This window comes from Somniosus microcephalus, chromosome 6 (assembly GCF_052327205.1).
Source record: "Somniosus microcephalus isolate GS21.2 chromosome 6, FLI_Smic_1.0, whole genome shotgun sequence".
Lineage (NCBI taxonomy): Eukaryota > Metazoa > Chordata > Chondrichthyes > Squaliformes > Somniosidae > Somniosus > Somniosus microcephalus.
In genome coordinates this window covers 190,891,522-190,919,118 of record NC_140992.1, presented here as the reverse complement: position 1 = coordinate 190,919,118, position 27,597 = coordinate 190,891,522, and the positions used below count along the sequence as shown (strand labels likewise).

Genomic DNA, 27,597 nt, shown 5'->3' with positions numbered 1-27,597 from the left:
GAACTTGGTTCTGTGTGGCTCAGGATTTCTAATTTTCATAAGTAAGGAAAGGATGTACTTCTAAATGAGAGAAATTGAAGTCAAGATCTTGGAATGAAGATTTTCAGTTTTTTCGGTTACTTGTGTGGCCTTTGGGGACCAGCACTCACATGTGATGTGAAGTAGGATGTTCAGCCATTTCTCTGGCTTCTTTCCGTTAAGTTCCATGTTACACTACTGATGTTGTTTGGGCGGTGTTGTCCTTCTGTGTTAGACCATTGTTGTTAAGTGCTCAGGTTTTTATGAACAGCAAAATCTATATTTATACACTGTAAATGAACAGAACTTATAAAGAAGTCTCTGTTGAGCTTTGAGATGACCATCACTTGATGTCCACAGGCTTCTGCTCTGGATGGCACATCAGCCAGAGGACAACTGGATGCTGTGCTGAAACTCCATACACTGGGCTTCAGCCGACTTGATGCAACCTGGATGGTAACATCCTGCACTGTGAGAAAGAGACTTGGTTTCCAAGAGATGTGGTGAGCAGATTAACTAGAGGGGCAACTTGCTCACCAACTGCACCCAACCAACTGGCATCAAGTGATTCAATACTATACCATTAGTTTTCATCGGTGTAAAACCTAACGGCGCATAACCACGGGAATTCTGAATGGCCTGAGCTATCGAGATATTGCTTTCTGATTGTGTCCTCCGGGTCTGTGTGGTAATGAAGGGCCAGCAATTGTCTGCTGTGTCTATGTCTATTTTAGCAGATTCTCTGGCTGGAATGTCAGAATCCAGAAAGGGCACAGTGCAGGAACCTGCCAAAATATGTGAGGCCTTCCAGCATCTCAACAGCACGCCCTTGTTTTGGGGCCTGTGGTATAGCCCCTTCTGGTAGACTGTCTTGGCCATCATAGCCAGCCTAATTGATAAAGGGGGTGAAATTGGTCTGCCAGTTGCACAAAACAGGTTCATAGCGACAGCCCGTTTTAAACCAGGCCCGATTTTCTCAGCTCACCAAGTCTCCTCGTCACAGTATCAGGATGTTGCCATTCAGGATTCCTTCCCAGAAGAAACAGAACCGATAATTAATATGGTTGTTTCATTAATGGCAAATAATTATGGATAATGAACATTGCACATCTCAGACTTTACTAAATATTATTATTGACAAGGGCATTATGGAACAATTATGAAAATTCCAATGATTATTATTTATTTTTATTGGTTTTTAAAGAACAGCAGACATCATTGATCAGAATCTAAGGGCTGAACTTTGCCGGCGCTCCAAGTGCGGGCTTGGAAATCACAAAGATTGACAGCAGGTCGGTATCCCGCTGTAAACCCGCCTCCTTGTCAGTTTCCCAAGTGTCGGGTCTGTCATCCCTGAACAGACCCGACACCAAGCGGCGGTCAGCCAATTTAGATAGTTAAAAGCTTCTTAAAAGGTAGTTAAGAACCATTTTCCCATGTACTTATCATTTTCCCAGGTTTTCAACCAGGTTCCCGGAGAGCGGCTATCACATCAGGTAAGTATGTCGCGTTCTCAATGACTGTGGATTGCTGTGAATAGGTGAAAGCTGCAAAAGTGGTCTAAAACCTACCATTTCACAGCTGTTCACTTCCCAATCTTAGAAGCTGGAGCATTAATAATTTGGAACCCACTCTTGAGATTTATGCACTTTTGAAGTGCTTGGAGTAATCTCTCTATCCACTGTCACCTCCTTGGATCAACCTATCTCAACATTGACAGATTACTTCTGTCATCTCAACCTCACCTGCCATCAATTACATCAGCATTGCTGCCCTTGAAAAAATCTCACTTTGGTCCTCAGAATCCCAAAACTATCAGCCCCAACACCAGCATCACTGGGCACACCAGCAGCACCAACATCCACATCAAACTTCTCCGCAATCAACTGCAGCCTGGTCCTCCTGACGACATCACTGCTTGTGCCCTCCTGTGCAATGTACAACCAGGCTGTGTTGGTCTCCTGGGGAGGTCTCTTCTGCCTATTGGAAAGAAAGAGAACCTCCCTGTGTGCTCTGACTTCCTCCATAAGCATATGGAGGAATAATGGGAGAGCCTGGGTGCAGCTGTGCACCTTTATGCAGTGCTTGTCAGTGTTTGCAGCACCTCAATGCTGCAGAACACAGACAGCACAACCGTCAAAATGATTGTGGACATGGCCCCTCTAAGGAAATCGGCTGATGACGTGTCATCAAATGACGTCATCAGACCCGCTTCCTATTAATTGGCCGGGAATCTCGCAGGGCAAGCTTAACAAGCCCCATCAATGGAATATCTTGTTGGAGGCCGGGATCAACACAGATATGGGGTCCCCACAGGCCACCGACATCGCCCACCCCAGACCCACCGAGGTTGGAATAATCCAGCCCTAAAAGTCAGAGGAAGTGCTGGCTTCATTTTCTAGCCATTGTACAGATTTAAATTTGTTCTTTTGTCTATATCAGCACCTTTTCTTTTTGGTGGGTGATCGGAAACATATCTCAATCTGTAGTCATTTGTCATAGGTCGTGTGCTATTTTGATTCCACCAACACATTTTACAGCAATTGTTCTTTTCTGATTCTGGCCTCCAGTGCATCCCTCTCTCACTCCAGACTACAATTGGCGGCAGGGTTTTCAGCCAGCTAGGCCCTATTCTCCACAACTCCCTCCATAACCCTCTCTCTCCTCCTTCAAAAACCTTCTCAAACCCCAACTTTTCTGCCAAGCTTTCAATCAGCCCTCCATAGCACTCTCTCCTGGCTAACTGTTCCATTCCGCTTATTACCACACTGTAAAGTGCCTTGGGACGTTCTGCATGTTCATAGAATCATAGAATCGTACAGCGCATAAGGAGATCATTCAGCCTATTCAGTCTGCGCCGGCTCTTTCGAAGACAATCCAGTTAGTCCCACTCCCCGGCTCTTCCCCCATATCCCTGCAATTTATTCTCCTTCAAGTATTTATCCAATTCCCTTTTGAAGGCTACTATTGAATCTCTTTCCACCACCCTATCAGGCAGTGCATTCCAAATCCTAACCACTCGTTGCGTAAAAAAGCTTTTCCTCATGTCGCCTCTGGTTCTTTTGCCAATCACCTAAGTCTATGCCCTCTCGTTATCGACCCTTCAGCCATTGGAAACAGTTTCTCTTTATTTACTCTATCTAAACCCTTCATGATTTTAAACACCTCTAGCAAATCTCCTCTTAGTCTTCTCTGCTCCAAGGAGATCAACCCCAGCTTCTCCAGTCCATCCACGTTACAGTCATCCCTCATCCCTGGAATCATTCTAGTAAATCTCTTCTGTACCCTCTACAAAGCCTTCACATCCTTCCTAAAGTGTGGTGCCCAGAATTGGACACAATACTCCAGCTGGGGCCGAACTAGCGTTTATATAAGTTTAGCATAACTTCCTGGCTTTTGTACTCCATGCCTCTATTTATAAAGCCCAGGATCCCATATGCTTTATTAACTGATTTGTTATCCTGTCCTGCCACCTTCAAAGTTTTGTGTACAAACACCCCCAGGTCTCTCTGTTCTCACACCACCTTTAAAATTGTACCATTTAGCTTGTATTGTTTCTTCTCATTCTTCCTACCAAAATGTATCACCTCACACTTTTCTGCATTAAATTTCATCTGCCATGTGTCCGCCCATTCTACCAGCCTGTCTATGATGTCCTCTTGAAGTCTATCACTATCCTCCTCACTGTTTACTCTACTTCCAAGTTTCGTGTCACCTGCAAATTTCGAAACTGTGCCCTGTACCCCCAAGTCGAATAGAAATAGTCCCAGTATCGCAAGTCTCTCCTCATAACTTTTGACTCCCAGCCCTGGCATCAATCTGGTGAATTTACACTGTACACTCTCCATGGCTTTAATATTCTTTCTGTAATTGGGTGGACAAAACTACGCACAGTGGTCTAACTGTGGTCTCACCAATGTTTTCCATAAATTCATCGTTACTTCTTTACTCTTGTACTCTATGCTCCTATTTTTAAAATCCAATATTCTATTGTCCTTTCTTACGGCTTTATCTATCTGCATTTGCACTTTCAAGGAATGATGTATTTGAACCCCTAGATCGCTCTGTTCATCCACACCCTTTCCCATTTAGTCTATACTCCCATTACTTGTGTTCCCTGCAAAATGCATTACCTCATAATTAACCAGATTAAATCTGCCACCTGCCTGCTCATTCCACTAATCTGTCCACGTCTTCCTGAAGGCTTTTGCAGTCCTCCTCGCTGTTTGCGAAACTTCCTATGTTTGTGTCATCAGTAAATTTTGAGATTGTGTCCGTATACGAAAGTCCAAATCTTCTGTATATACCAAGCATAAAACTGGATCCAGCACTGGCCGCTGAGGTAGACCTTTTCCAACCCTCCACCAATCTGAACAACACCTATTTACCCTATCTCTCTATTTCCAGTCTGCAAGCAACTTTCTATCCTGGCTGCTGCATTCCCTCTTATATATTATAATAATTTAAAAATATCAAATATTTTCTCACGCCTGAATTTTTCAACAAGCCTCCGTTGAGACACCTTATTGGAAAACTTCTGAATATCCAAATGGACTATATCTGCTGCACGATAGCAAAATACTGCAGATGTTGGAAGTCCGATCGCAGCCCTGCCTTCGATCTATTTTCTTTTCTTTCCAGTTTTGAAGAAGGGTTCGACCCGAAACATCAACTCAAATTTCTCTCCACGGATGTTGCCATATCTGCTGCATTTCATTTATCTATCGAATCAGTCACATTCCTTTGAATTGTTTTCCTGTTTCACTTAAACAAAGGCCTTTACTGAATTCAGAAGGTGAAATTCTTCCTGTTGATAATGTTAACAAAAAATGCCAGTATTCTGTCACTAAAAATATCAGCAGCAGTTTCAGCCCCTCGGTGACTGGAAAAGCAATACCTCATCTCACATATCAGCCGTTTTAACAATAATGTTTGTGACATTCAGCTATGAATCCAGCATCACATGAAGCCTCCCTTCAGGCTTCTCATAGTTATGCAAATCTTTTGCAATCCCAACTATTCATCTCGCCCCCTCGCCCTCCACCAATGTTAGCAACACCTATTTACCCAATTTCCTGCCTGCCAACCAATTTTCTATCCATGCTGCTACATTTCCTCATACCATATACCTGAATTTCTGTGTTTCCAACCTGAGTGTCACTCATTGTAGAGCCTCATCCAGTCCGATAGCACAGGATTGGTAGAATTCTGCTCTTTTTAATATAAAAAGGACCTTTTAACAGTAACTGTGGCCTAACCCGACACCAGCCTACTCAAGTTTGATGAATATTCTGGCTCATTCATTTATAACTCAGGCTCAGCACCATCATAGAATTACATAAGTTATACATCACAGAAACAGGCCATTCGGCCCAACCAGTCCATGCTGGCATTTACACTCCACTCGAGCCTCCTCCCGTCTTTCCTCATCTAACTCTATCAGCATAACCCTCTATTCCCTTCTCCCTCATATGCTTATCTAGCCTCCCCTTAAATGCACCTATACTATTCGCCTCAACCACTCCCTGTGGTAGCGAGCTGCACATTCTCAGCACTCAATTCAATTCAATTCAATTCAAATCGCTTTATTGGCATGATAAGGTACATCTTATGTTGCCAAAGCATCGAAAAACATTTATGGTTGAACACATAAACGCAGATCTATTCATACAGTGTATAAACAGATATATCCCTGAGTGTATAAATATACATTCGTATAATTTGTATATACTCTTTTCTTAGGTTTACTGGTTGTCCCTCTGTTTATGGCAAGCTGTAACATAGTGTGCCGCTAAGGTTACACAGTTTCTCTGTTCCCCTAGTAGGTATGGGAGTTTTTGGTCGTCATTCAAATTTCTGAATTCAGGGCATATTTGTGTGAATTTTTGGTAGAAATTCTCCCTGATGCCCTGATATTTTCCACAAGCTGTGAGGAAGTGCATCTCTGTCTCCACCACACTCTCTAGGTAAAGAAGTTTCTTCTGAATTCCCGATTTGATTTCTTAGCAACTATCTTATATGGTGACCAGAGCTATGCACAGTACTCCAAATGTGGTCTAACCAAGGTTCTATACAAGTTTAGCAGAACTTCACTACTTTTCAATTCTATCCCTCTAGAATTAAACACTAGTGCTTGGTTTACCTTTTTTTATGGCTTTGTTAACCTGTGTTGCTACTTTTAGTTATTTGTACTCCGAAATCCCTTTGCTCTTCTATCCCAATTAGATTCTTATTTTCCTAGTAATATGTAAGCTCCTTATTTTTCTTACCAAAATGTAATACCTCACACTTATCTATGTTGAAATTCATTTGCCGATTATATGCCCATTCTGCAAGTTTATTAATGTCTTCCTGTAATTTGTTGCAATCCTCCTCAGTATTGACTCTGCCCCCCAATTTGGTGTCATTCACAAATCCTGCAAATCCATTGGCAGGATAGGCGCACCAACGTCAGTGTTCTTGCTCAGGCCAACATCCCCAGCATCGAAGCTCTGACCACGCTCAATCAGCTCCGATGGACGGGTCACATTGTCCGCATGCCCGATACGAGACTCCCAAAACAAGCGCTCCACTCGGAGCTCCGGCACGGCAAGAGAGCCCCAGGTGGGCAGAGGAAACGCTTCAAGGACACCCTCAAAACCTCCTTGAAAAAGTGTAACATCCCCACCGACACCTGGGAATCCCTGGCCCAAGACCGCACAAAGTGGAGGAGAAGCATCCGGGAAGGCGCCGAACACCTCGAGTCTCTTCGCCGGGAGCAAGCGGAAGCCAAGCGCAAGCAGCGCAAGGAGCGCACGTCAACCCAAGCACCCCACCCACCCATCCCTTCAACCACCATCTGCCCCACCTGTGACAGAGACTGTAGGTCCCACATTGGACTAATCAGCCACCTGCGAGCTCATTTTTAATGTGGAAGCAAGTCATCCTCAGTTCCGAGGGACGGCCTAAGAAGATTCACAAATTTAGAAATTTGATTCCTAAGTCTGAATCGTTAATGTAAATTGTGAAGAACAGTGGTCCCAGCACCGATCCTTGTGGGACCCCACTACCCACCTTCTGCCACTCTGAATCTTTACTCCATCTCTCTGCTTTCTGTCTTGCAGCCAGCTAGCTATCCCTCTTTAGCCTATTAGACCCACATTATCCTCCTCCATTTGTGAGGATGGGAAAGTTCAGCCTAAGGCCACCTCCATGGACAGTTCTTTGCTGCTCCTTTGTCAACGTGTCAGGGTGCACATGATAAAGAAACATGGGGAGCAGCAGCGTGCTGGGTCAAATCCTTCTCCCCTCCCACTGTCCTAGACAAAGCAGTAGTGGACTCCTGGCAGAGAGCCTATCTCAACCAGCCATCCTCAGATTGGAATTTGCAATTAGGGATCCAAGGCAGGAGCCCAAAGCCCTCGTGCTGTGGTTACCAGATCACCCTGACTGACTGCGAGATGCCAGTTTAAATGCTGAATTAGTGATCACTAAAGGAAAACACAACCAGAGATCATTTCCATTGCAGTCTTTACTTGCCGATAAGTTACACACTCTTGATACTGAATTGAAATTGTTCACTCATAGAAAACAGTCGAATTCTTCCGGATCTTGCAGCACATCTGGTCACAGAGGTAATGAAAACAGCTCCAGGATCCACGATACACTTTAACTGGGTGCAGCACAGTAGCTGGGGTGCTATCTGCATTTGTAAGAGAGAGTTCTACTGTTAACTAGCAATTCTGAGATGTCTGAGAATCAGTATAGGATCACATGAACCATAGAATGAGCTATACTGATCGACTGACTGACTGACTGCAAGGCATCAGGAGTAATTGTTAAGTCTGTGGGTTGTATTGTAAATAATACACAGACTCCACGATTAACAAAATAAAACAGGTCTTTACTATTCAGAGGTTCGGGCGATTCTGCCCTAGTTAACGTATCACAACCCTTATATACTGGTGTGGTCACTATCGGTATTACAGTATACATGAGCCAACAAATAGTGCCACCCTAAAGTAGTGCTCTTAAAGGCGAACGGTTACATTCTATAGTTCCCTTAAAGGTAAACGGTTACATACACAACACTCCTCCCTTTTTAGCTTATTACTTACAGAATCCCCTTTAAACATACAATCTTCAACTTCATATAAACAGTTTACAGATATACTCTTGATGGAGTCAACATCATATAACTTCATGTCAAAACAGATCACAGATTCAGTCTCTGCGGAAAACAGTTCACATTGCTGAAGTGACTCATTCAATAGTCCTTCCATGGATTTAACAGTTTGAACTTCCGAACTGATTTGGCTCCGTTCGGAGGGACCACGTGTGTGATCTGGTAGAGGTGATAATGGTTCAGAGGGGTCATCTTCTGTTTCGACTTTTACTTTTCTGCTTCTTGGAGACTCTCTGGGCTCCACTGTCAGCTGCCAGCTGCCTGCGCAGTTCCTCCTTCTCTGCCTCCTGTTCCCGTCGTAGAGCCAGCTTCACCCGATGTTCCGTAGACTTTTGGTGCTCCTCCATGATTTCTGCACTTTGGGAGTTGAAGTTACAAGCTGGGCAGGACAGGACATCGCAATATTCGGTGTAGTCCACCAGGTCATGGTAATATTCGGTGTCGTCCTGAGCTAGGCCAGCGAGAGGGTCGTCTATTTCCTCCATACCCAGCTGGACGTTAGCCAGCTCTTGTTCCAAATCCAGACATCTTTCCTGAAGAGACTTCTTCATGTGTACCTCTTCATCCAGCTTTTTCTGGGCTTTCAGCAAGTCGTTTACTAATGACCTCATTTGTGATTTTAATACTTCAACTTCCTTTGGAGATTGATTGATCGGACTATTCAATCCCTCTACCGGAGCAGCTGTTTCAGCGGTCTGTTGTTCTACATTGACGTGAGTCAGCGTACTTTTGGTATCCAAGGGTTGCTCTGCTGCCATCTTCTCAGTCTGTGTTGCAACCTCAGCTATTTCCATAACTTTTGAGAGCTCCAAACCCCTCTCCTCTTCCACCACTAATGTTTCATCTATGGATGGAATCTTTACCGATGAGGCAGCCTTGGCCTGGAGCTCATCAAACATTTCCTGCAGCCTTTGGACTTCTTGCTCATGTTCAACCTTTAGTTGTTCATATGCTTCTACTGAAACTAGCTTTTCGGGGGTTGCCGAGTTAATCCCCTCCAGAATTGTAGCCTGGGCCTGTCCATACTGTTCTTTCAACTTCTCACACTCTGCTTGTAAGGAGTCGTAAAGAAGGACTGGAATAAAATCCTGGCTTCCTGAAGATTCCTCTGCAATTGTTTTTTTTGCAATTTCCTGTTGGAGTTCAGCCAAGGCTGCTATGCTATCTGCCTCTCGAAGTCTCACTGCCATCAATTCTTCTTTATTCTTGCAGTCTATCTCAGCCATTTCCCGTTTACTCTCATTTAACTGAGTGAGTAGCCCCTTATTCTGGGCTGAGAGATATTGCACCTTCTCATGTAGACCATAGCACTCCTTCTCTGCTCGACATAGCTGATTTCTGCTGATTTGGTTCTGTGTTTCAAGTTCCAACATCCTTTGCTTAGCTTCTTTCAGTTTCGCCTCAATAATCCCCTCTCGCAACATGTCCACATTATTCACATCAGGTAAAGAAGCGTTTCTCTTTTCCATGTCCAAGATTTGTTTCTGCATCTCCTTAAGAGCACCCTGCGATTCAACTTCTCTTAACCTTGCCTGCACTAGCTCCGTCTCTAATTGCAGAACAAAATCCTCAGTGTAGTGTGGTTTGCCCTTCTGCTGTATCTCTAGATCATGCAAATATTCTAACTCCTGAACATCATAAGGGAGATGTGATCGGTAATTGGTCACGATGGCTCTATGGTCACTCTCTGCTTGAGCCAGTAGGTTCTGTTGTCTTTCCAGACTCTCCCATTTGGTGTCATAGAACTTTTTCATTGTTTTCATCTCTTGTACGAGGCGGTAACTTAATTGTTCTAATTGTTGTTGTACTTTGAAATAACGTTGAGTTCGAGCCCGGTGTTCCTCCGTAATGCATATGTCTGTAACTTGAACAGACTCAGAATTCTCTGTCTTTATGCACGCCATCGATTTTCCAACCTTAGTCCGTGAGTTCATGTTAACCTTGTTTTTCATACGTAAGCTGGACTTATCGTCTTCCGGCTCGGAGTCTGAGCTGCTTGTCTGCACCGAGTCCTCACTCGTCATTGCTTGTAGGTAGTGCCATTCCATGTCTATTTTCTTGATCCACTCCCGTCCTAGAAGTGGTGGTCCTTCCTCAGGTAGTACGTACAAATTCATTCTTGGGTGTACTTTACCCCTATCTCTCACCTTGACTCTTATTTTCCCCATGGGGTATACGTTATGCCCCGTGTATGTCTGTAATACGAACTTGGTATTTCTTAAGGGTATGTGAGAGAATAGCCGGTGGTAGTCCTTTTGGTTGATGACTGATACAGCTGATCCCGTGTCCAGCTCCATTCGTACTTGGACTCCAGCTATTTTTAGTGTGACCCAGATCGTCTGTAGATCAGTCACTTTACCCACATTGTGGATTCTCAGACTATCCAACTCCTGGCTGTTTGGGTCTGAGTCTGAATTTTGTTCGTCTGAACTCTTTTCAGCCACCTGATGTACCTTGTTGTACTTTTCTTGTGGTGGTGGCTTCCTTTGCTTGTTGGTCTTCTTTCCGGACCTGCATACCTTCGCGATGTGACCCAGTTTGCCACGTTTCCTGCACTCTTGGTTCTTAAACCAGCACTGATTCTGGTCGTGCGTTGTCTTTCCACAACGGTAGCATTTGGAATTGCTTGCAGTAATTTGGTCCACCCCGAGTGCCGCCGCCTTTTGCTGCATTTCCGCCGTTCCTTTCGCTGCGGCTTCGTGCGATGAAGCTATGAGGACAGCCCTGTCCAGTGTGAGGTCGTTTTCTTCCAGAAGTCGCTTCTGCGTTCCTTCTTTGGCCAAGCCGCATACGAACTTGTCCCGCAGCGCCTCTGTCAAATTCCCTCCAAACTGGCAGTATTTCGCTAGCTTACGCAGTTCGACTAAGTATTCCGCATTGCTTTCATCTTGCCTCTGGGTTCTGGCGTAAAATTTAAATCGTTCAGCCAGCATCAACGGTGTGGGGTTCAAGTGATCCTTCAGCACTGCTACGATCTCTTCGAAGGTCTAGTCCACTGGTTTAACTGGTGCTATTAGATGTTTCAAGAGCCCGTATGTTTTTGCTCCCATCGAATTTAACAAAGTTATTGCCTTGTCGTATATGGCTACGCAATATATTCCTATGCGTTCCACATACGTGGCCCAGTCTTCTATTTCAGCATTAAAATCATTAATATTTCCTTGCTTAGGCATCTTCTTCTCTTTCCGAGAACAGCACAAGTATTTCTTTACTTATTATTAATTTTCTTCTCTTCTTGAGAACACCACAAGTATTGCTTTACTTATTCTTATTTTTCCTCTCTTCTTGAGAACACACCAGCCTTTCTGAAAATTCTAATTAATTTTCTAAGATGGCGGTTTCCCGCTTCTGTCTTCTTCCCCAGCGGTTTTCCCGTGAAAAATGGCGGCTTTCCCGCGCTTCTCGCTCTCCCCGCCCACTTCAATGGCGGTTTTCCCGCGCTTGACGGTCTTCACCCGTCCCCCGACGCTGTCTTTCAGCCCGAGTGCGGCCCTTATCAGCGAATGCGATCGATGGCCCGGCTGCGCCTCGCACTTGAAAGCGGCCCGGCCCTTATCAGTGCTTGCGATCGATGGCCCGGCTGCGCCTCGCACTCCAAAGCCCTTATCTCCCGATCGCGATCGATGGCCCGCGCTGTGCACCGCGGCTCTCGCGTCTTCAATTTCTGCAGCCGCTGCCCTTTCAGCCCGAGTGCGGCCCTTATCGGTGGTTGCGCTCGATGGCCCGGCTGCGCCCCTCACTTCAAATGGCCCGGCCCTTATCTGCCGATCGCGAGCGCCTGTACCTCTGTCTTCCCAGCCCTGTTTCTTCTGCCCTCCAGTTTTCAGTCGCTGATGGAGGCTGCAGGGTCCTAATGCCTGTCGCTTCCAGTGGGGTGGTGAGGATTGAAACCTCTCTTCAACGTCCTGTCTTTGGACGAAGCCGCCGTGGAATAACTGCCACAGGGTTCGAATCCGACTCGTCGCCAATGTTAAGTCTGTGGGTTGTATTGTAAATAATACACAGACTCCACGATTAACAAAATAAAACAGGTCTTTACTATTCAGAGGTTCGGGCGATTCTGCCCTAGTTAACGTATCACAACCCTTATATACTGGTGTGGTCACTATCGGTATTACAGTATACATGAGCCAACAAATAGTGCCACCCTAAAGTAGTGCTCTTAAAGGCGAACGGTTACATTCTATAGTTCCCTTAAAGGTAAACGGTTACATACACAACAGTAATAAGGGCCAGAGATTTGGAACATTCAGGGTCCCTGTTCCTCACAAATCAAATTATTTTCAGCAAAATGTGGAAATTATACAATCCAATCCATTGCAAATTTATAAAATCAGTTTATGTATCAGTTTATTTACTAATGAAATGCACACTTGCACAATGCATGTGCGTGTATACCCCTGCATTCACAGAGCTTCCACACAAATATACAAACTGACGTAAGAAAACTACTAGGCACTTGGCCTAAGCGTTAAACAAAGATTTATTCAACTGTTTTACAACATGGAGGTCTATTTGTGTCCTTCACTAGTTCCTGTTAAGAATGTCCTGCGCAAGCTGGGCCCGTGCCCGAGTATTTATACTCTCCCTGGACAGCACCACCCGCAGGCCGCTCAGTTGATTGATGTCATTCTTCCCGCCTGAAGGATTCGTAGTCCAATTAATCCAATAGAAGGAAGTCGCCAGACTACCAATCCTTCAGGCGGGAAGAATGACATGAATCAACTGAGTGGCCTGCGGGTGGCGCTGTCCAGGGAGAGTATAAATACTCGGGCACGGGCCCAGCTTGCGCAGGACATTCTTAACAGGAACTAGTGAAGGACACAACTAGACCTCCATGTTGTAAAACAGTTGATTAAATTGACGTAAGAAAACTACTAGGCACTTGGTCTAAGCGTTAAACAAAACTTTAATCAACTGTTTTACAACATGGAGGTCTAGTTGTGTCCTTCACTAGTTCCTGTTAAGAATGTCCTGCGCAAGCTGGGTCCGTGCCCGAGTATTTATACTCTCCCTGGACAGTGCCACCCGCAGGCCGCTCAGTTGATTCATGTCACAAACTATACATACATGTGCCCGCAAAACACAGCAGGCACACAAAAATACACATAAGCAGAAACCTGCATATACACATACATACATAATCCTGGGCCCATAGAATGTACACTCTCACACAAAACTGCACACATAGCATTTGCACATTCATCTACGTACAGACACACCTCCACACACAGTGGGGTAGATTGTCAACTTGGCGTGTGGCAGATCTGCCACCTGATTTCTGGCCTCATGCGCATCCCTGACTTCCTTTACCCCACCAGTGGTGGCCGTGCCTTCAGCAGTCTAGGCCCAAAGCTTTGGAATTCCCTCCCTAAACCTCTCCGCCTCTCCACCTCTCTCTCCTCCTTTAAGACGCTTTTTAAGATCTAGGTCTTTCACCAAGCTTTTGGTCACATATCCTAATGTCTCTCCGTCTTTGGCTCGTTGGCAATTGATTTGTCAGATTTTTTTTTTTATTATTCATTGATGGGATGTGGGCGTCGCTGGCTAGGCCTGCATTTAGTGCCCATCCCTAATTGCCCTTGAGAAGATGGTGGTGCGTCTGCTGCCCTTGTCCTTCTAAGTGGTAGAGGTCGCGGGTTTGGAAGGTGCTGTTGAAGGAGCTTTGGCAAGTTGCTGCAGTGCATCTTGTAGATGGTACACACTGCAGCCACAGTGCGCCGGTGGTGGAGGGAGTGAATGTTGAAGGTGGTGGTGGAGACAGAGATGCACTTCCTCACAGCTTGTACAAAATATCAGGGCATCAGGGAGAATTTCTACCCAAAATTCACAAAAATATGCCCGGAATTCAGAAATTTGAATGACGACCAAAAACTCCCATACCTACTAGGGGAAGAGAGAAATTGTGTAACACTAGCGGCACACTATGTTACAGCTTGCCATAAACAGAGGGACAACCACTAAATATAAGAAAAGAGTATATATAAATTATATGAAAGTATATTTATACACTCAGGGATATATCTGTTTATACACTGTATGGATAGATCTGTATTTTTGTGTACAAACATGAATGTTTTTCGATGCTTTGGCAACATAAGATGTAACTTGTCATGCCAATAAAGCGATTTGAATTGAATTGAATTGAATTGGATGAAGTGCCAATCAAGAGGGCTGCTTTATCCTGAATGGTGTCGAGCTTCTTGAGTGTTGTTGGAGCTGCACTCATCCAGGCAAGTGGAGAGTATTCCATCACACTCTTGACTTGTGCCTTGTAGATGGTGGCAAGGCTTTGGGGAGTCAGGAGGTGAGACACTCGCCGCAGAATTCCCAGCCTCTGGCCTGCTCTTGTAGCCACAGTATTTATATGGCTGGTCCAGTTTAGTTTCTGATCAATGGTAACCCCCAGGATGTTGATAGTAGGGGATTCAGCGATGGTAATGCCATTGAATGTCAAGGGGAGATGGTTAGAGTCTCGCTTGTTGGAGATGGTCATTGCCTGGCACTTGTGTGGTGCGAATGTTACTTGCCACTTGTCAGCCCAAGTCTGAATGTTGTCCAGGTCTTGCTGCATATGGACACGGACTGCGTCAGTATCTGACGAATCTCGAATGGTGCTGAACAGTGTGCAATCATCAGCGAACATCCCCACTTCTGACCTTATGATGGAGGGAAGGCCATTGATGAAACAGCTGAAGATGGTTGGGCCTAGGACACTGCCCTGAGGAACTCCTGCAGTGATGTCATGTGATTGAGATGAATGACCTCCAACAACCACAGCCAATTTCCTTTGTGCTAGGTATGATTCCAACCAATGGAGAGTTTTCCCCTTGATTCCCATTGACTTCAGTTTTGCTAGGGCTCCTTGATGCCACACTCGATCAAATGCTGCCTTGATGTCAAGGGCAGTCACTCTCACCTCACCTCTTGAGTTCAGCTCTTATGTCCATGTTTGGACCAAGGCTGTAATGAGGTCAGGAGCTGAGTGGCCCTGGCGGAACCCAAACTGGGCGTCAGTTAGCAGGTTATTGCTGAGTAAATGCCGCTTGATAGCACTGTCGACAACACCTTTCATCACTTTGCTGATGATTGAGAGTAGACTGATGGGACGGTAATTGGCTGGGTCGGATTTGTCCTGCTTTTTGTAGACAGGACATACTTGGGCAATTTTCCACATTGCCGGGTAGGTGCCAGTGTTGTAGCTGTACTGGAACAGCTTGGCTAGGGGCGCAGCTAGTTCTGGAGCACAAGTCTTCAGTACTATTGCCGGAATGTTGTCAGGGCCCATAGCCTTTGCAGTATCCAGTGTCTTCAGCCGTTTCTTGACATCACGTGGAGTGAATTGAATGGGCTGAAGACTGGCATCTGTGATGCTGGGGACCTCAGGAGGAGGCCGAGATGGATCATCCACTCGGCACTTCTGGCTGAAGATAGTTGCAAATGCTTCAGCCTTGTCTTTTGCCCTCACGTGCTGGGCTCCACCATCATTGAGGATGGGGATATTTTTGGAGCCTCCTCCTCCTGTTAACTGTTTAATTGTCCACCACCACTCATGACTGGATATGGCAGGACTGCAGAACTTTGATTTGATCTGATGGTTGTGAGATCGCTTAGCTCTGTCTATCGCATGTTGCTTCCGTTGTTTGGCATGCATGTAGTCCTGTGTTGTAGCCTCACCAGGTTGACACCTCATTTTTCAGTATGCCTGGTGCTGTTCCCAGCATGCTCTCCTGCACTCTTCGTTAAACCAGGGTTGATCTCCCGGCTTGATGGTAATGGTAGAGTGAGGGATATGCCGGGCCATGAGGTTACAGATTGTGGTTGAATACAAATCTGCTGCTGCTGATGGCCCACAGCGCCTCATGGATGCCCAGTTTTGAGTTGCCAGATCTGTTCGAAATCTGTCCCATTTAGCACGGTGGTAGTGCCAAACACGGTGGAGGGTATCCTCAACATGAAGACGGGACTTCGTCTCCACAAGGACTGTGCGGTGGTCACTTCCACCAATGCTGTCATGGACAGATGCATCTGCAACAAGTAGATTGGTGAGGACGAGATCTGTTAGGTATGTGTATTGTATTGAACAATTAACACAAAAACTTAAACGTATAACTCAAACAGGTCTTTACTGGTTGGAGGTAGGGACTATACATAGGTCTTTACTTCATGCCCACAGGCGGGAACTGAGGGGAGATCAGTACCCACAGTACTATTTATACCCCTATGGCCAGGAGTGGTACTGCGTATCACTACGCCCTACAAGTAGTGCAGTCCTGTCCATAGGTTCAAAGTAGCACACATATTACATACACAACATTCCTCCCTTCCTAGCTTTACAGTCATCTCCCCATTTAACATAACGTAATAACATATATAACTTCAGGTTTACATAACAGAATAACATAGATACATAGATAACTTCATGTCAAAACAGATCACAGATTCAGTCTCTGCGGAAAACAGTTCACAGATTCAATCTCTGTGGTGTAGTCGGTTCACGTTGCTGGAGTGACTCATTCAATAGTCCTTCCATGGATTTAACAGTTTGAACATCCGAACTGAATTGGCTCCGTTCGGAGGGACCACGTGTGTGATCTGGTAGAGGTAATAATGGTTCAGATGGGTCATCTTCTGTTTCGACTTTTCCTTTTCTGCTTCTTGGAGACTCTCTGGGCTCCACTGTCAGCTGCCAGCTGCATGCGCAGTTCCTCCTTCTCTTCCTCCTTTTTCCGTAGTAGAGCCACCTTCTCCCGATGTTCCGTAGACTTTCGGTGCTCCTCCATGATTTCTGTATGGTGGGAGTCAAAGTTACAAGTTGGGCAGGACAGGACATAGTAATATTTGGTGTCGTCCTGATCTAGGCCAGCGAGAGGGTCTTCTATTTCCTCCATACCCAGCTGGGCGTTAGCCAGCTTTTGTTCCAAGTCCAGACATCTTTCCTGAAGAGACTTCTTCATGCGTACCTCTTCATCCAGCTTTTTCTGGGCTTTCAGCAAGTCGTTTACTAATGACTTCATTTGAGATTTTACTACTTCAACTTCTTTTGGAGATTGATTGATCGGACTATTCAATCCCTCTACCGGAGCAGCTGTTTCAGCGGTCTGTTGTTCTACGTTGACGTGAGTCAGCGTACTTTTGGCATCCAAGGGCTGCTCTGTTGCAGTCATCTCAGTCTGTGTTGCCACCTCAGCTCTTCCAATAACCTTTGAGAGCTCCGAACCCCTTTCGTTTGAATATTGAAGTTCGTGTTCAAGTTTTTCCCATTTCAGAGTCCTGTCCTTCAGCATATGCAGGAGTTGGCTGACCGTTAACTCCTCTGACATCAGACGTTTTGTGTGCTCCTGCTCCATTTTCTCCATCAGCTGCTTCTGTTGTCTTTCCAGATTCTCCAACTCTATATCAAAGAACTCTTTCGTTGCATTCAACTCTTGCTCAAAACGGCGAAGCATTTGTTCTAATTGCTGTTGTAGTTTGAAATGGAGTTGAGTTCGAGCCCGGTGTCCCTCAGAAATGGGCACATCAGTAGGCTTGCCAGACTCAGAATCCACAGTTAAACTATGTTGTTGTTGCTCAGTGGAATTCTGTGCTGAAACTTTGTCTTTTGCACCTGAGTTGGGCTTACCATCATCCGTTCCAGAGTCTGGGCCGACTATCTTCACCGAGTTCTCACTCGTTATTGTTTGTAGGAAATGCCAGTCCATATTCATTTTCCTAATCCACTCCCGTCCTAGTAGTGGAGAACCTCCTTCAGATATCACATATAAGTCCATTATTTGACTGTCTTCGCCCTTGTGGACCACTGCAACCTTTATTTTCCCGATGGGGTACACTCTTTGCCCCGTGTATGTTTTCAATATAATCCCCGTATCCTGTAGGGGAATATGTTGGAATAACTTTCCGTAATCTTTCTTATTTATGACCGTCAATGCCGATCCAGTGTCCAATTCCAGTTTTACTTGGACTCCTTCTATCTGAAGAGTGACCCAAATTGTCTGGAGGTCTGCACCCTTACCAGCGTTGAGTACTCTTAAGCTAGCCAGTTCATTACAGCTTAAGCTAGCCAGTTCATTACTGCTAGCGTCTGAATCGGACTCCTGTTCGGTCACCTTGTGTACCTTTGCGTATTTTCCTTGCGGTGACTTCTTGTTGCTGGTCTTCTTCCCTGACCTGCATACTCTAGCTATATGTCCAAGCCTACCACAAGTTCTACATTCTTGGTTTTTAAACCAACACTGGTTCTGACCATGCGTTGTCTTTCCACAACGATAACATTTGCCAGAACTCACACCCAATTTGTGTGCACTGAGCTCCGGTGACCGTAGCTGCATTACTGCCGTGCCTCTCGCTGCGGCTTCGTGTGCTGCTGCCATAGTGACCGCCTTCTCAAGCGTCAGCTCATTCTCCTCGAGCAGTCGCTTTTGTGTATCCTGTTTAAATAAACCACACACAAATTTGTCTCGTAGTGCATCTGTCAGTCCCGTTCCAAACTGGCAATATTTCGCTAATTTACGCAATTCCAGCAAATATTCAGCATTGCTTTCATGCTGTAGCTGCCTTCTGTCGTAAAATTTAAATTGTTCCGCTAGCATCAGCGGCGTGGGGTTTAGATGATCTTTCAGGACAGTAACAATCTCATCGAACGTCTTATCCGCCGGTTCATCTGGTGATAACAGGTGTTTCAATTGCCCGTATGTCTTCACACCCATTAAATTTAATAATGTTAGAGCTTTATCTTGGTCACGAATTTTATTGGCCTTACAATAATTTTTTACTCTTTCAACATATATGGCCCAATCTTCGAGGTCACTATCAAAGGTGCTAATATTCCCGTGTTTAGGCATTGTAGATTTGCAATTTCTCAGATTTTATTTTGTTTACTTGTTATCAAAGATGGCGGCTTCCCGCTCTTGCCGTCGTCCTCCGCCCACAAAATGGCGGTTTTCCCGCGCTTGGCGGTCTTCACCCGTCCCCCGACGCCGTCTCCCTTCAGCCCCCGAGTGCGGCCCTTATCTTCGCCGCGATCGATAGCCCGCGCTGTGCACCGCGGCTCTCGCACCTTGAGCTTCTGCAGCCGCCGCGCCTTTCAGTCCGAGTGCGGCCCTTATCTTTGGTCCCGATCGCTGGCCCGCGCTGCGCCTCGCACTTGAAGCGGCTCCCGGCCTCTGGCTCACCCGCTCGCGCGGCTCTTGCTCGCTCCCTCCCGGGCTCTGGCTTACCCGCTCGCGCGTTTCACCGCGGCTCTTATCAGGGATTGCGATCGCCCTTATCTTCTCCAACTTCCCCAGCCCTGTCTTTGCAGCCAACGCTGCACGGCTTACCCCACCACCTAGGTTGAACAAGGAAACTGCAGAAAGACTTCTGTCAGTCGCTGGAAGCTGTCAGGATGGCTGCTGCACTCCAGTGCTCAGTCGCTGATGGAGGCTTCAGAGTCCTAAAGCCTGTCACTTCTAGTGGGGTGGTGATGTTTGAAACCTCTCTTCAACTGCCGCAGGGTAAGAACCTGACTCGTCGCCAGTGTTAGGTATGTGTATTGTATTGAACAATTAACACAAAGACTTAAACGTATAACTCAAACAGGTCTTTACTGGTTGGAGGTAGGGACTATACATAGGTCTTTACTTCATGCCCACAGGCGGGAACTGAGGGGAGATCAGTACCCACAGTACTATTTATACCCCTATGGCCAGGAGTGGTACTGCGTATCACTACGCCCTACAAGTAGTGCAGTCCTGTCCATAGGTTCAAAGTAGCACACATATTACATACACAACAAGATCAAGTAGGTTTTTCCCTCTTGTTGGTTCCCTCACCACCTGTCGCAGACCCAGTCTGGCAGCTATGCCCTTTAGGACTCGGCCAGCTCGGTCAGTTGTGGTGCTACCGAGCCACTCTTGGTGATGGACATTCAAGTCCCCCACCCAGAGGACATTTTGTGCCCTTGCTACTCTCACTGCTTCTTCCAATTGGTGTTCAACATGAAGGAGTACTGATTCATCAGCTGAGGGAGGGCGGTAGGTGGTAATTAGCAGGAGGTTTCAAACCTGTGAAGCCCCTTGGGAGGTAAAAGGCGCTATACAAGTGCAAACTGTTGTTATTGTGGAAGCCTCCCGATTTTCAATTCCACTGAAATTATTGGAAATAGAAACCAGGTGGTTTCCATAACGGGCGGCTGATCCGCAATGCCAGCTTAATACTCAGGCGGCAAGCTGAAAATCTGCCCCAGCATGTCCAGAAATACACACTGTCGGTACACACATAGGCACCAAACAGGCAGCATAAACACACTAAACTTGCCTTACAACATGAAAGAGCTAAAATAACACTGGTAAAGATATAATTATCCACATTTGTGCCTCACTTTCAACTGTATGTATCAATGCAACTTTATCACACTGTGGGATTCCATAACTGCTCCAATCTACTATCCCTGATTATGTAATTATTTAAAAAGATATATATGAAATATATTTTCTTCTCTTACCTCTGCTCTCCTACAGGCGATGTACTTCTGTTGTTGACGAGCCTCCAATACCTTGCCCAAACAGCTGCTCTTTATTTAGGCGCCCCTGAGCAGTGAGCGTCAAAGAACTATTTGACTGTGGGGCCATCACAGCTGACCCAGTCCCTGTCCTGGCATTCGCACATGCAGTCCCAGTAGGAGACCCTTGCTACTAGTCAGGAAGAGGAACCTTGGCTGATGTACGTATATTCCCTGCCTAATCCAGGGAGACTGAGGCCAACTCTAGTGCCTCACACTGTGGACCTCACATACTTTCTAAACAGAAGTTCTGACGTAAACAAAAGAATGTTAATTTTCCCTTAAAATTCAGGAGATTCGTCATACACATGGAATTCGGTAATAGAAGGGATTGAGGAATATGGTGAGAAGGATGGACAATGAGGATAAGATCAACCCTAAATGGGAATGGGAGGGGGGGGGAGGGGCAAAGTACTGGGCCAAATGGTTTAGCTGATCCTAACATTTGCTAATGCTTTGTAATAGGCTGCTTTTTATAAACTATGGACTGTACTTCTTACATCCATTTTGTTTCCCAGCAACAAAGAAAACAAAATTAGGGTTGAGAGTGTGTCATGCTCAATGCTTTACTGGGCATGAGGCACTTTAGGAGTTAGAGGCCTGATTCTTGCTCGTGTTTCTGTACACTGCGTACTACATACTTGTTTTTTTTTAACTTTATACAGCCCCGCCATGTGATCTGATCCGCATTATTGCTCCTTTCTGCAGAGACTAAATGGCATTTGGCAGTCAGTTATAGAGGAAGAGCAGTAATCGGATAGTCCCGTATTGTAGCTTGTTCAGCAGTATTGCTACAACCCATCTGTCGTCTCAGGAGATTCTAATTCCCGTCTTTAAAATTTATATAGGTGAAGGGCTGAGGCCCATTACCCAGGACACCGCCTTGGCTGAAAAGAGTACGACAGAAGACAAAGTAACACCAAGCTTGTGTTTTGAAAGTATAGATTGTAAGTGGAAGAGAAGACCGAGGAGCTCCACGGTTTTGAAATTCTGGTAAAGAATGAGTTCGAGCAGGAGACAGTGCCTAGAAACTCGTGGCCGCCACAAAAGCTGCTGGTGCCATCGCGGGTTAATGGCCGCCGAAAATGGTGGCGCTGGCAGGACTGAAAAATTGGCACCGGGGACTAATTATCATTAGCCCAGTGCTTAACTCACCGTGGAGCGCCGTCCTGGTGTCTTATTCCCGGCAGGAGGCCCCAATGTGGCGTGCCGAAGCGTCGTTACTACTAGAACAGCTTCTGAGAGTGAGGCTGTGATTTCACAAAGCATTGTGGGATTCTTAAAAGGGCAAAGCATTGTCATTTTCTTAAAAGGGCAATGCCTTCTGAAAGGAAAAAAAATTAAATGATGTAAAAATATGCAGCTTTAGCCATAACAGCTCAACTGTCTTTTGCAAAAAAAATGAACATTTAAAAGAATTTCCAAATGGGAGTCTTCAGCTCTTAAAGCTGAATTCCCTTCCGCACCTAAAAAAAATGGAAAAAGTGCTTCAGCACGAACACAAATGGCTCAGCAAGCCAGGGAAGGGGTACCCAGCACTCCAGCTTTGTGCAGCGGGTCAACATTGCAAGAGAGGTCCTCTACCCGCAGCGGCCAGGAGGCCCTCCAGAAAGAACAATGTGGGACCACATCACCGAGGCCCTCCAGAAAGAACAATGTGGGACCACATCACCAAGGCCCCCACCACCTGGCTCCTGTGTCCAAAGAAGCTTCATGACATCAGACCAGATGTCAAGGTCAATGAATGCATCTTCAAAAGCCGTCTCCTACCAACTGCACCACTAGCCTCACGCACTTCTCAATGCCCGTCTCCCCGCCAATCACTCACCTACCAACAATTTGTACCAATCACGAGGCACACCTCCCATTCCTAGCTTCACCTTACCCCCTTGGAGGAGACGGTGCAGGCCTTTCTTGGCAGGGGCATGGCTGAGCTCCTGCCCAGCGACAGGGCTGAAAGGATACAAGATGCTGGTTACCTCCTTCTGGCATGCATCTCTTACTTTGCCGCCCTCCCCACACCACAACTCCACCCTTGTGCCTTCCTCATTTCACACACCCAAGAAATCCAGCCTGCCCAGTCAGTGGTTGACCAAGAAGAGGGAGAGGAAAGAGAAGAAGAAGAAGAAGAAGAAACACCGTCACTCGATTTCACACTCCCAGCCACCAGCTCTTCAAGGTTGACCAGCAAACTATTTGCAGTGTCCCCCACTGAAAGTTAGCAGCCTTCCACCAGCCATGCTGCAGCCACTGGGGTAGCACTGCGTGACATCAGTAGGATAGTCAAAGGCACACACAAGACAGTCATTAAGAGAATGCATAGGGTGATGAGTTGATTTTTTTGGATGGATAGATGTATAAAGTTGGATTGGAAAGTTTGCTTTGTGGTGGCTTTTATTTCAGCATTGTGGACAAGAGGGTGCTGTGATGGTCAGTAACAGAGGGAAGGTAAGGTGTAGGACAAATGTTGAAAGGGGAATTGGGCTTGTGGTCACTGGTACCGCAGGTGCTGATTCCATCCTGGATATCCCAGCCAGAAAGGGGCTGACTGGGTTGCATCCTTCCTTCTGCTTCCTCCTCTTCTGCTTCTTCCTCTTCTGCGTCTTCCTCTTCCCCCTGTGGATGCTATAAATCTGAAATAAAAGCTTAAAATGCTGGAAATACTCAGCTGGTCAGGCAGCATCTCGATCTGAGACATGAACTCTGTTTCTCTCTCCACGGACGTTGCCTGACCTGCTGAGTATATCCAGCACTTTTTGTCTTCTCAGAGGCCTTCCTTTACCATTTGAGGCCTTGCAAGCATCCAGCAGCACTCCCTGCACACTTAAAAAACTTTTAACATGTATTGTACCAAGTCACTACTTCAATAAAATAAAAAAAATCCAGTCCAAAAGCTTAAATGCAAACTTACCTGAAAAGATGTGTGTGTCCCTTTAAGGTGCTGACAGCGCCTCTGTCAGTCTGCCGAATGCTGGGTTTTCATGGCGAGCTTAGGACCCAGCGCTAAGGTCCAAGGTCATCGAGGTGATGTTAAGTCGGCGTGCTGGCGTCACCCTCTCTTAATTTACATTTCCAGGGCAGAGGCCCTCACCAAAATGGCGGCCTCCGAGTCCCGCACCAGAGAAGGGCGCTAGAGTGGCAGCCGCCATTTTTCAACCGGATTGCAGCAGAAACTCGTGGCGGTAAGTGAAAGTGTAAGTGGGCCAATTTGTAGGCCAGTGTGTTGAGTCTTTATTTGAACACAGTAGGGAGAGGAAAGGGGCATGGAGCACAGCATTTATGGAGGAAGAGGGGAGGAAAGCTAAGAGGAGCACTCACCATAGCAGAACAATAGAATGGGTAGATAGCGAGAAACTTAGGGTAAATGGCCTACTCCTGTTCCTATGTTCCTATGACAGAGATGAGAAAGTCTGTAATGTAAAGAGGTTGAGGTTAGCGGTGAGAGACAAGCGTTCTCTATTAGGACTGTTAAAGTAATGCTGGATGAGCATCGTCAGCTATGGGAGCAACGCTTGAATCTTCAACTGGCTTAACAGTTAATAATTGTTGATGGGAAAATTATTGTCATAAAAAAGGGAACTGAGTTTCATGGGGGCAGCCTTGGCAATGGAGGAGATATGGGAGGTGGAGCCATCAAAGGTAAGAGTTGATACTTAATGTTTGCATTTTCAAGAGACATGAAGAAATTGCATTCTCGAAGGATAAATAAAACTCCCCACAGGGGGCAAGGCCTTCCCGACATACTGTGCGAGGGCAGTGGGAGGAGATCGCTGAAGCCATCAGTGCCAACAGTGATCCCCCCAGGACATGGATCCAGTGCTGGAAAAAGTTTAATGGCCTCACATGCGTGGTCAAAGTGAGTGAATGCATCTTCAAATTCCATATTCCACCAACTGCTCAATGCACCACACCCCCATCACTCACCTACCAACAATCTCTAGCAATCACGACTCATACCTCACAATCATAGCTTCACCTCACCCTCACACACTTACCACTGCTGCAAGCCTCACACCCACATTTCACAGCTTGCACGCATTGTCAGCTATTCAACCATGACAGCCATATCTCCCAAACAGATTGCACCACGCTCACTGACACACTTCCCTCTCTCTTGCAGGACAAGGTGGCGCACAACCGGAGGCAGCAGGAGCTAACCAATGGGGGACAGGTGCTGCTGCATGTCCTTACCCCTGTGGAGGAGATGGTGCTCGCCATCATTGGAGCAGCCATCGCTGAGGCCGTGTGTGAGGGTGCCAGTCGGTTCCCTCTGTAACCTCTAGATGGCACCTTCACTTGTTTGTAGTCCTTGTTAATTGTTTCTAGTCCTTTGTTAATTGTTCCTAGTCTCTTGTGTTAATTGTTCCTAGTCTCCTGTGTTAATTCTTAACGGCCTGTTAGCTGTTCATGGGTTTCACCTGGTTTTCTTGGTATATAAGTTCTGTGGTTTCTTCACTCTGTGCTCAGTCCTAACTGGGGAACCGGGGACTAGCCTTCGCTCTGTGGCTCCTGGCTTTAACTAGCTGGCTGCCATAGTTCCCTCAAGCTTTGTATTTAAGATGTATCTAAGTCTGTGTTCTTGTTGTTCTTAGTCTTGATAAGGTGCTGGGCTGGACTAGCGTGTTGCCATGTTGGAGCTTGTCCTGAGCTTTGTATTGATAAGCTGATTACCCCTGTGGTAGCTTGTCTCGAGTCTCGTCTCGGCAAGCCGGTTGCCCTTGTGGTAGCTTGTCTCAAGCTTAGTGCGGACAAGTGGCTTTCCTCATGGAAGCTGTCCTGAGTTCCTATTCTTGACTAGCCGTCTTGTAACTTGTCTCTAGTTCTTATGTATATCGCTGTGTTCCTTGTGTTGATCTAGTTATGTGTGAATTTAGTAAAGTTCAAACAAAGTACTGTGCCATGTTGGAGCTTGTCCTGAGCTTTGTATTGATAAGCGGATTACCCCTGTGGTAGCTTGTCTCGAGTCTCATCTCGGCAAGCCGGTTGCCCTTGTGGTAGCTTGTCTCAAGCTCAGTATGGACAAGTCCTGTTTTGTAACTTGTCTCTAGTTCTTATGTATGTTGCTGTGTTCCTTGTGTGAATCTAGTTATGTGTGAATCTAGTAAAGTTCAAACAAAGTACTGTATAATTGCCTCTCGCCTCGTTTCTGCACTTAGGTCCAGAACCTACATTACCCGGAGAGTACGGCCTCGTATCTATATGGTCCCGTGGCTCCCCAACCCCGTCACACCGTGGAAAGCAGTGGGGCTGAAACCATAGAATGTAATGGTATCCTCATACCTAATCCTCCTCCTCCTCACATCCCACTTTTCCCTCATCCCACCCCACAATCTCTTCTGATTTACAAGCTGCAGATGGTGTAAGCATGCATCTCTTGCTTCCCCCCACTCCCCTCACCACAACCTTACCCTTATGCCTTTCTCCTTTCAGATACCCAAGAAATGCCACCTGGCCAGGCAGTGGTGGAAGAACAATAAGTGGAAGAGCAACAAGACACTGATGATGAAGAAACACCATTACTCAATTTCACAGTCACTGACACCAGCTCAGATACTGACACGGCGAGTAATTTAGAGGATAACATAGAGGCGGGATCTGTACGTGGTGAGACACCGGGCACGAGTGGCCTGCAGCCAGGGAAGGGGACAAGTGTCGCGCAGGTGCCAGCTCGCCAGAGGGTGAGGTCGCGCACGATTTCTGCTGCAGAGGACTCAGATGAGCACTTTGATGGGGCAGGCTACAGAAGGAAGCTGATCAGTATGCACAATGAAATGCTTGGTGCATTAACAGGCCTGCCAGAAAGCCTGCATACAATGTCAAGGAGCATGGAGGAGTCCAGCACCAACTTTGCACAGGGCTTTGCGCAGAGCTTGGAGCCCATAATTTCTAGCGTGGAAGTGGTGGTCAACTCCATTAGCACACTTGTGGACCAAACCATGATGCAGCATTTGATGGCCAATGCCTCAGCTTCCATTGCAGCACAAGCAGAAGCCACCAAACGTCTGGGTGCTGCCATGCAAGCTCAGACTGCTGCCTTCGTGGCTGGGTTTACCAGTATGGAAAGGGGCTTGCAGGTGGCTAGGAATGCTGAGGCGCTGCCCTGGGGGAGTGACAGTGGCTCCGTGAAGGACAAACCTGCTGTCCTCTCAGGATGACAGCATTCATCCTCTCAGCACTGCCATTCCGCCAGTGAGCTTGCTGTTGCCTGTCAGCCAGCCAGCCCAGACTTCTGCCACCCATGCCAAGATGGTGCAGTCCAAAGCTGGGCCTTCTAGGCCAAGAGCTGCTCGAGGTCATCCTCCAAGGCCATCTGCAGTCTCCCCCACTGAAAGTCAGCAGTCTTCCCCCAGCCATGCTGCAGCCACTGGGGTAGCACTGCGTAGGAGCGAAAGGTACACAGAAGACAGGCACTAAGGGAATGCACAAGGGTGATTAGTTTATGTTTGTATGCAATGTGGCATGCTTTAATTTATAAATATGGTTTGGAATGTTTATTTGGTGTTGGCTTTTATATTTGCATTGTGGCCAAGCAGACGCTGTGATGGTCAGTGACAGAGGGAAGGTAAGGCATGGGACTTTTGGTGAATGGGGAACTGAGGTTGCATTTACTGGTATCGCAGTTGGAGGGTTGTTCACGGACAGCCCAGAAAGGAGCTGTCTAGGTTTCCAACCCCCCTTCCTCTTCCTCCTCCTCCTCCTGCTCCTTACATTATTGCTGGTGGCAACAGCTGTGCCCTCATGATGGCGAGGTTGTGCAGCATGCAGCAGACCACCACGAATCTTGACACCCGCTTGGTTGAGTACTGCAGGGCTCCTCAAGAGCGGTCCAGGAAGTGGAAAAACTGTTTCAGCACGCCGATGGTCTGCTCCGTCACAT

The 27,597-nt window shown here is 46.5% G+C and overlaps 1 protein-coding gene across 2 annotated transcripts in view; it reads right to left on the bottom strand.

Annotated features, from left to right (window-relative positions):
- Positions 1-27,597, bottom strand: part of LOC147116278 (uncharacterized) — a 162,752-nt gene that overhangs the window by 36,173 nt on the left and 98,982 nt on the right. The window contains exon 4 of one of the 2 annotated variants that reach the window (XM_085991070.1): positions 7,522-7,699. The exons of the other annotated variant lie outside the window; for it this stretch is intronic. Within the exon in view, the coding sequence (XP_085847196.1) occupies positions 7,575-7,699 (125 nt within the window). The 3' untranslated portion in view covers positions 7,522-7,574. Of the gene's footprint in view, positions 1-7,521; positions 7,700-27,597 lie in introns of those variants that run through there. 2 annotated transcript variants of the gene reach the window in all.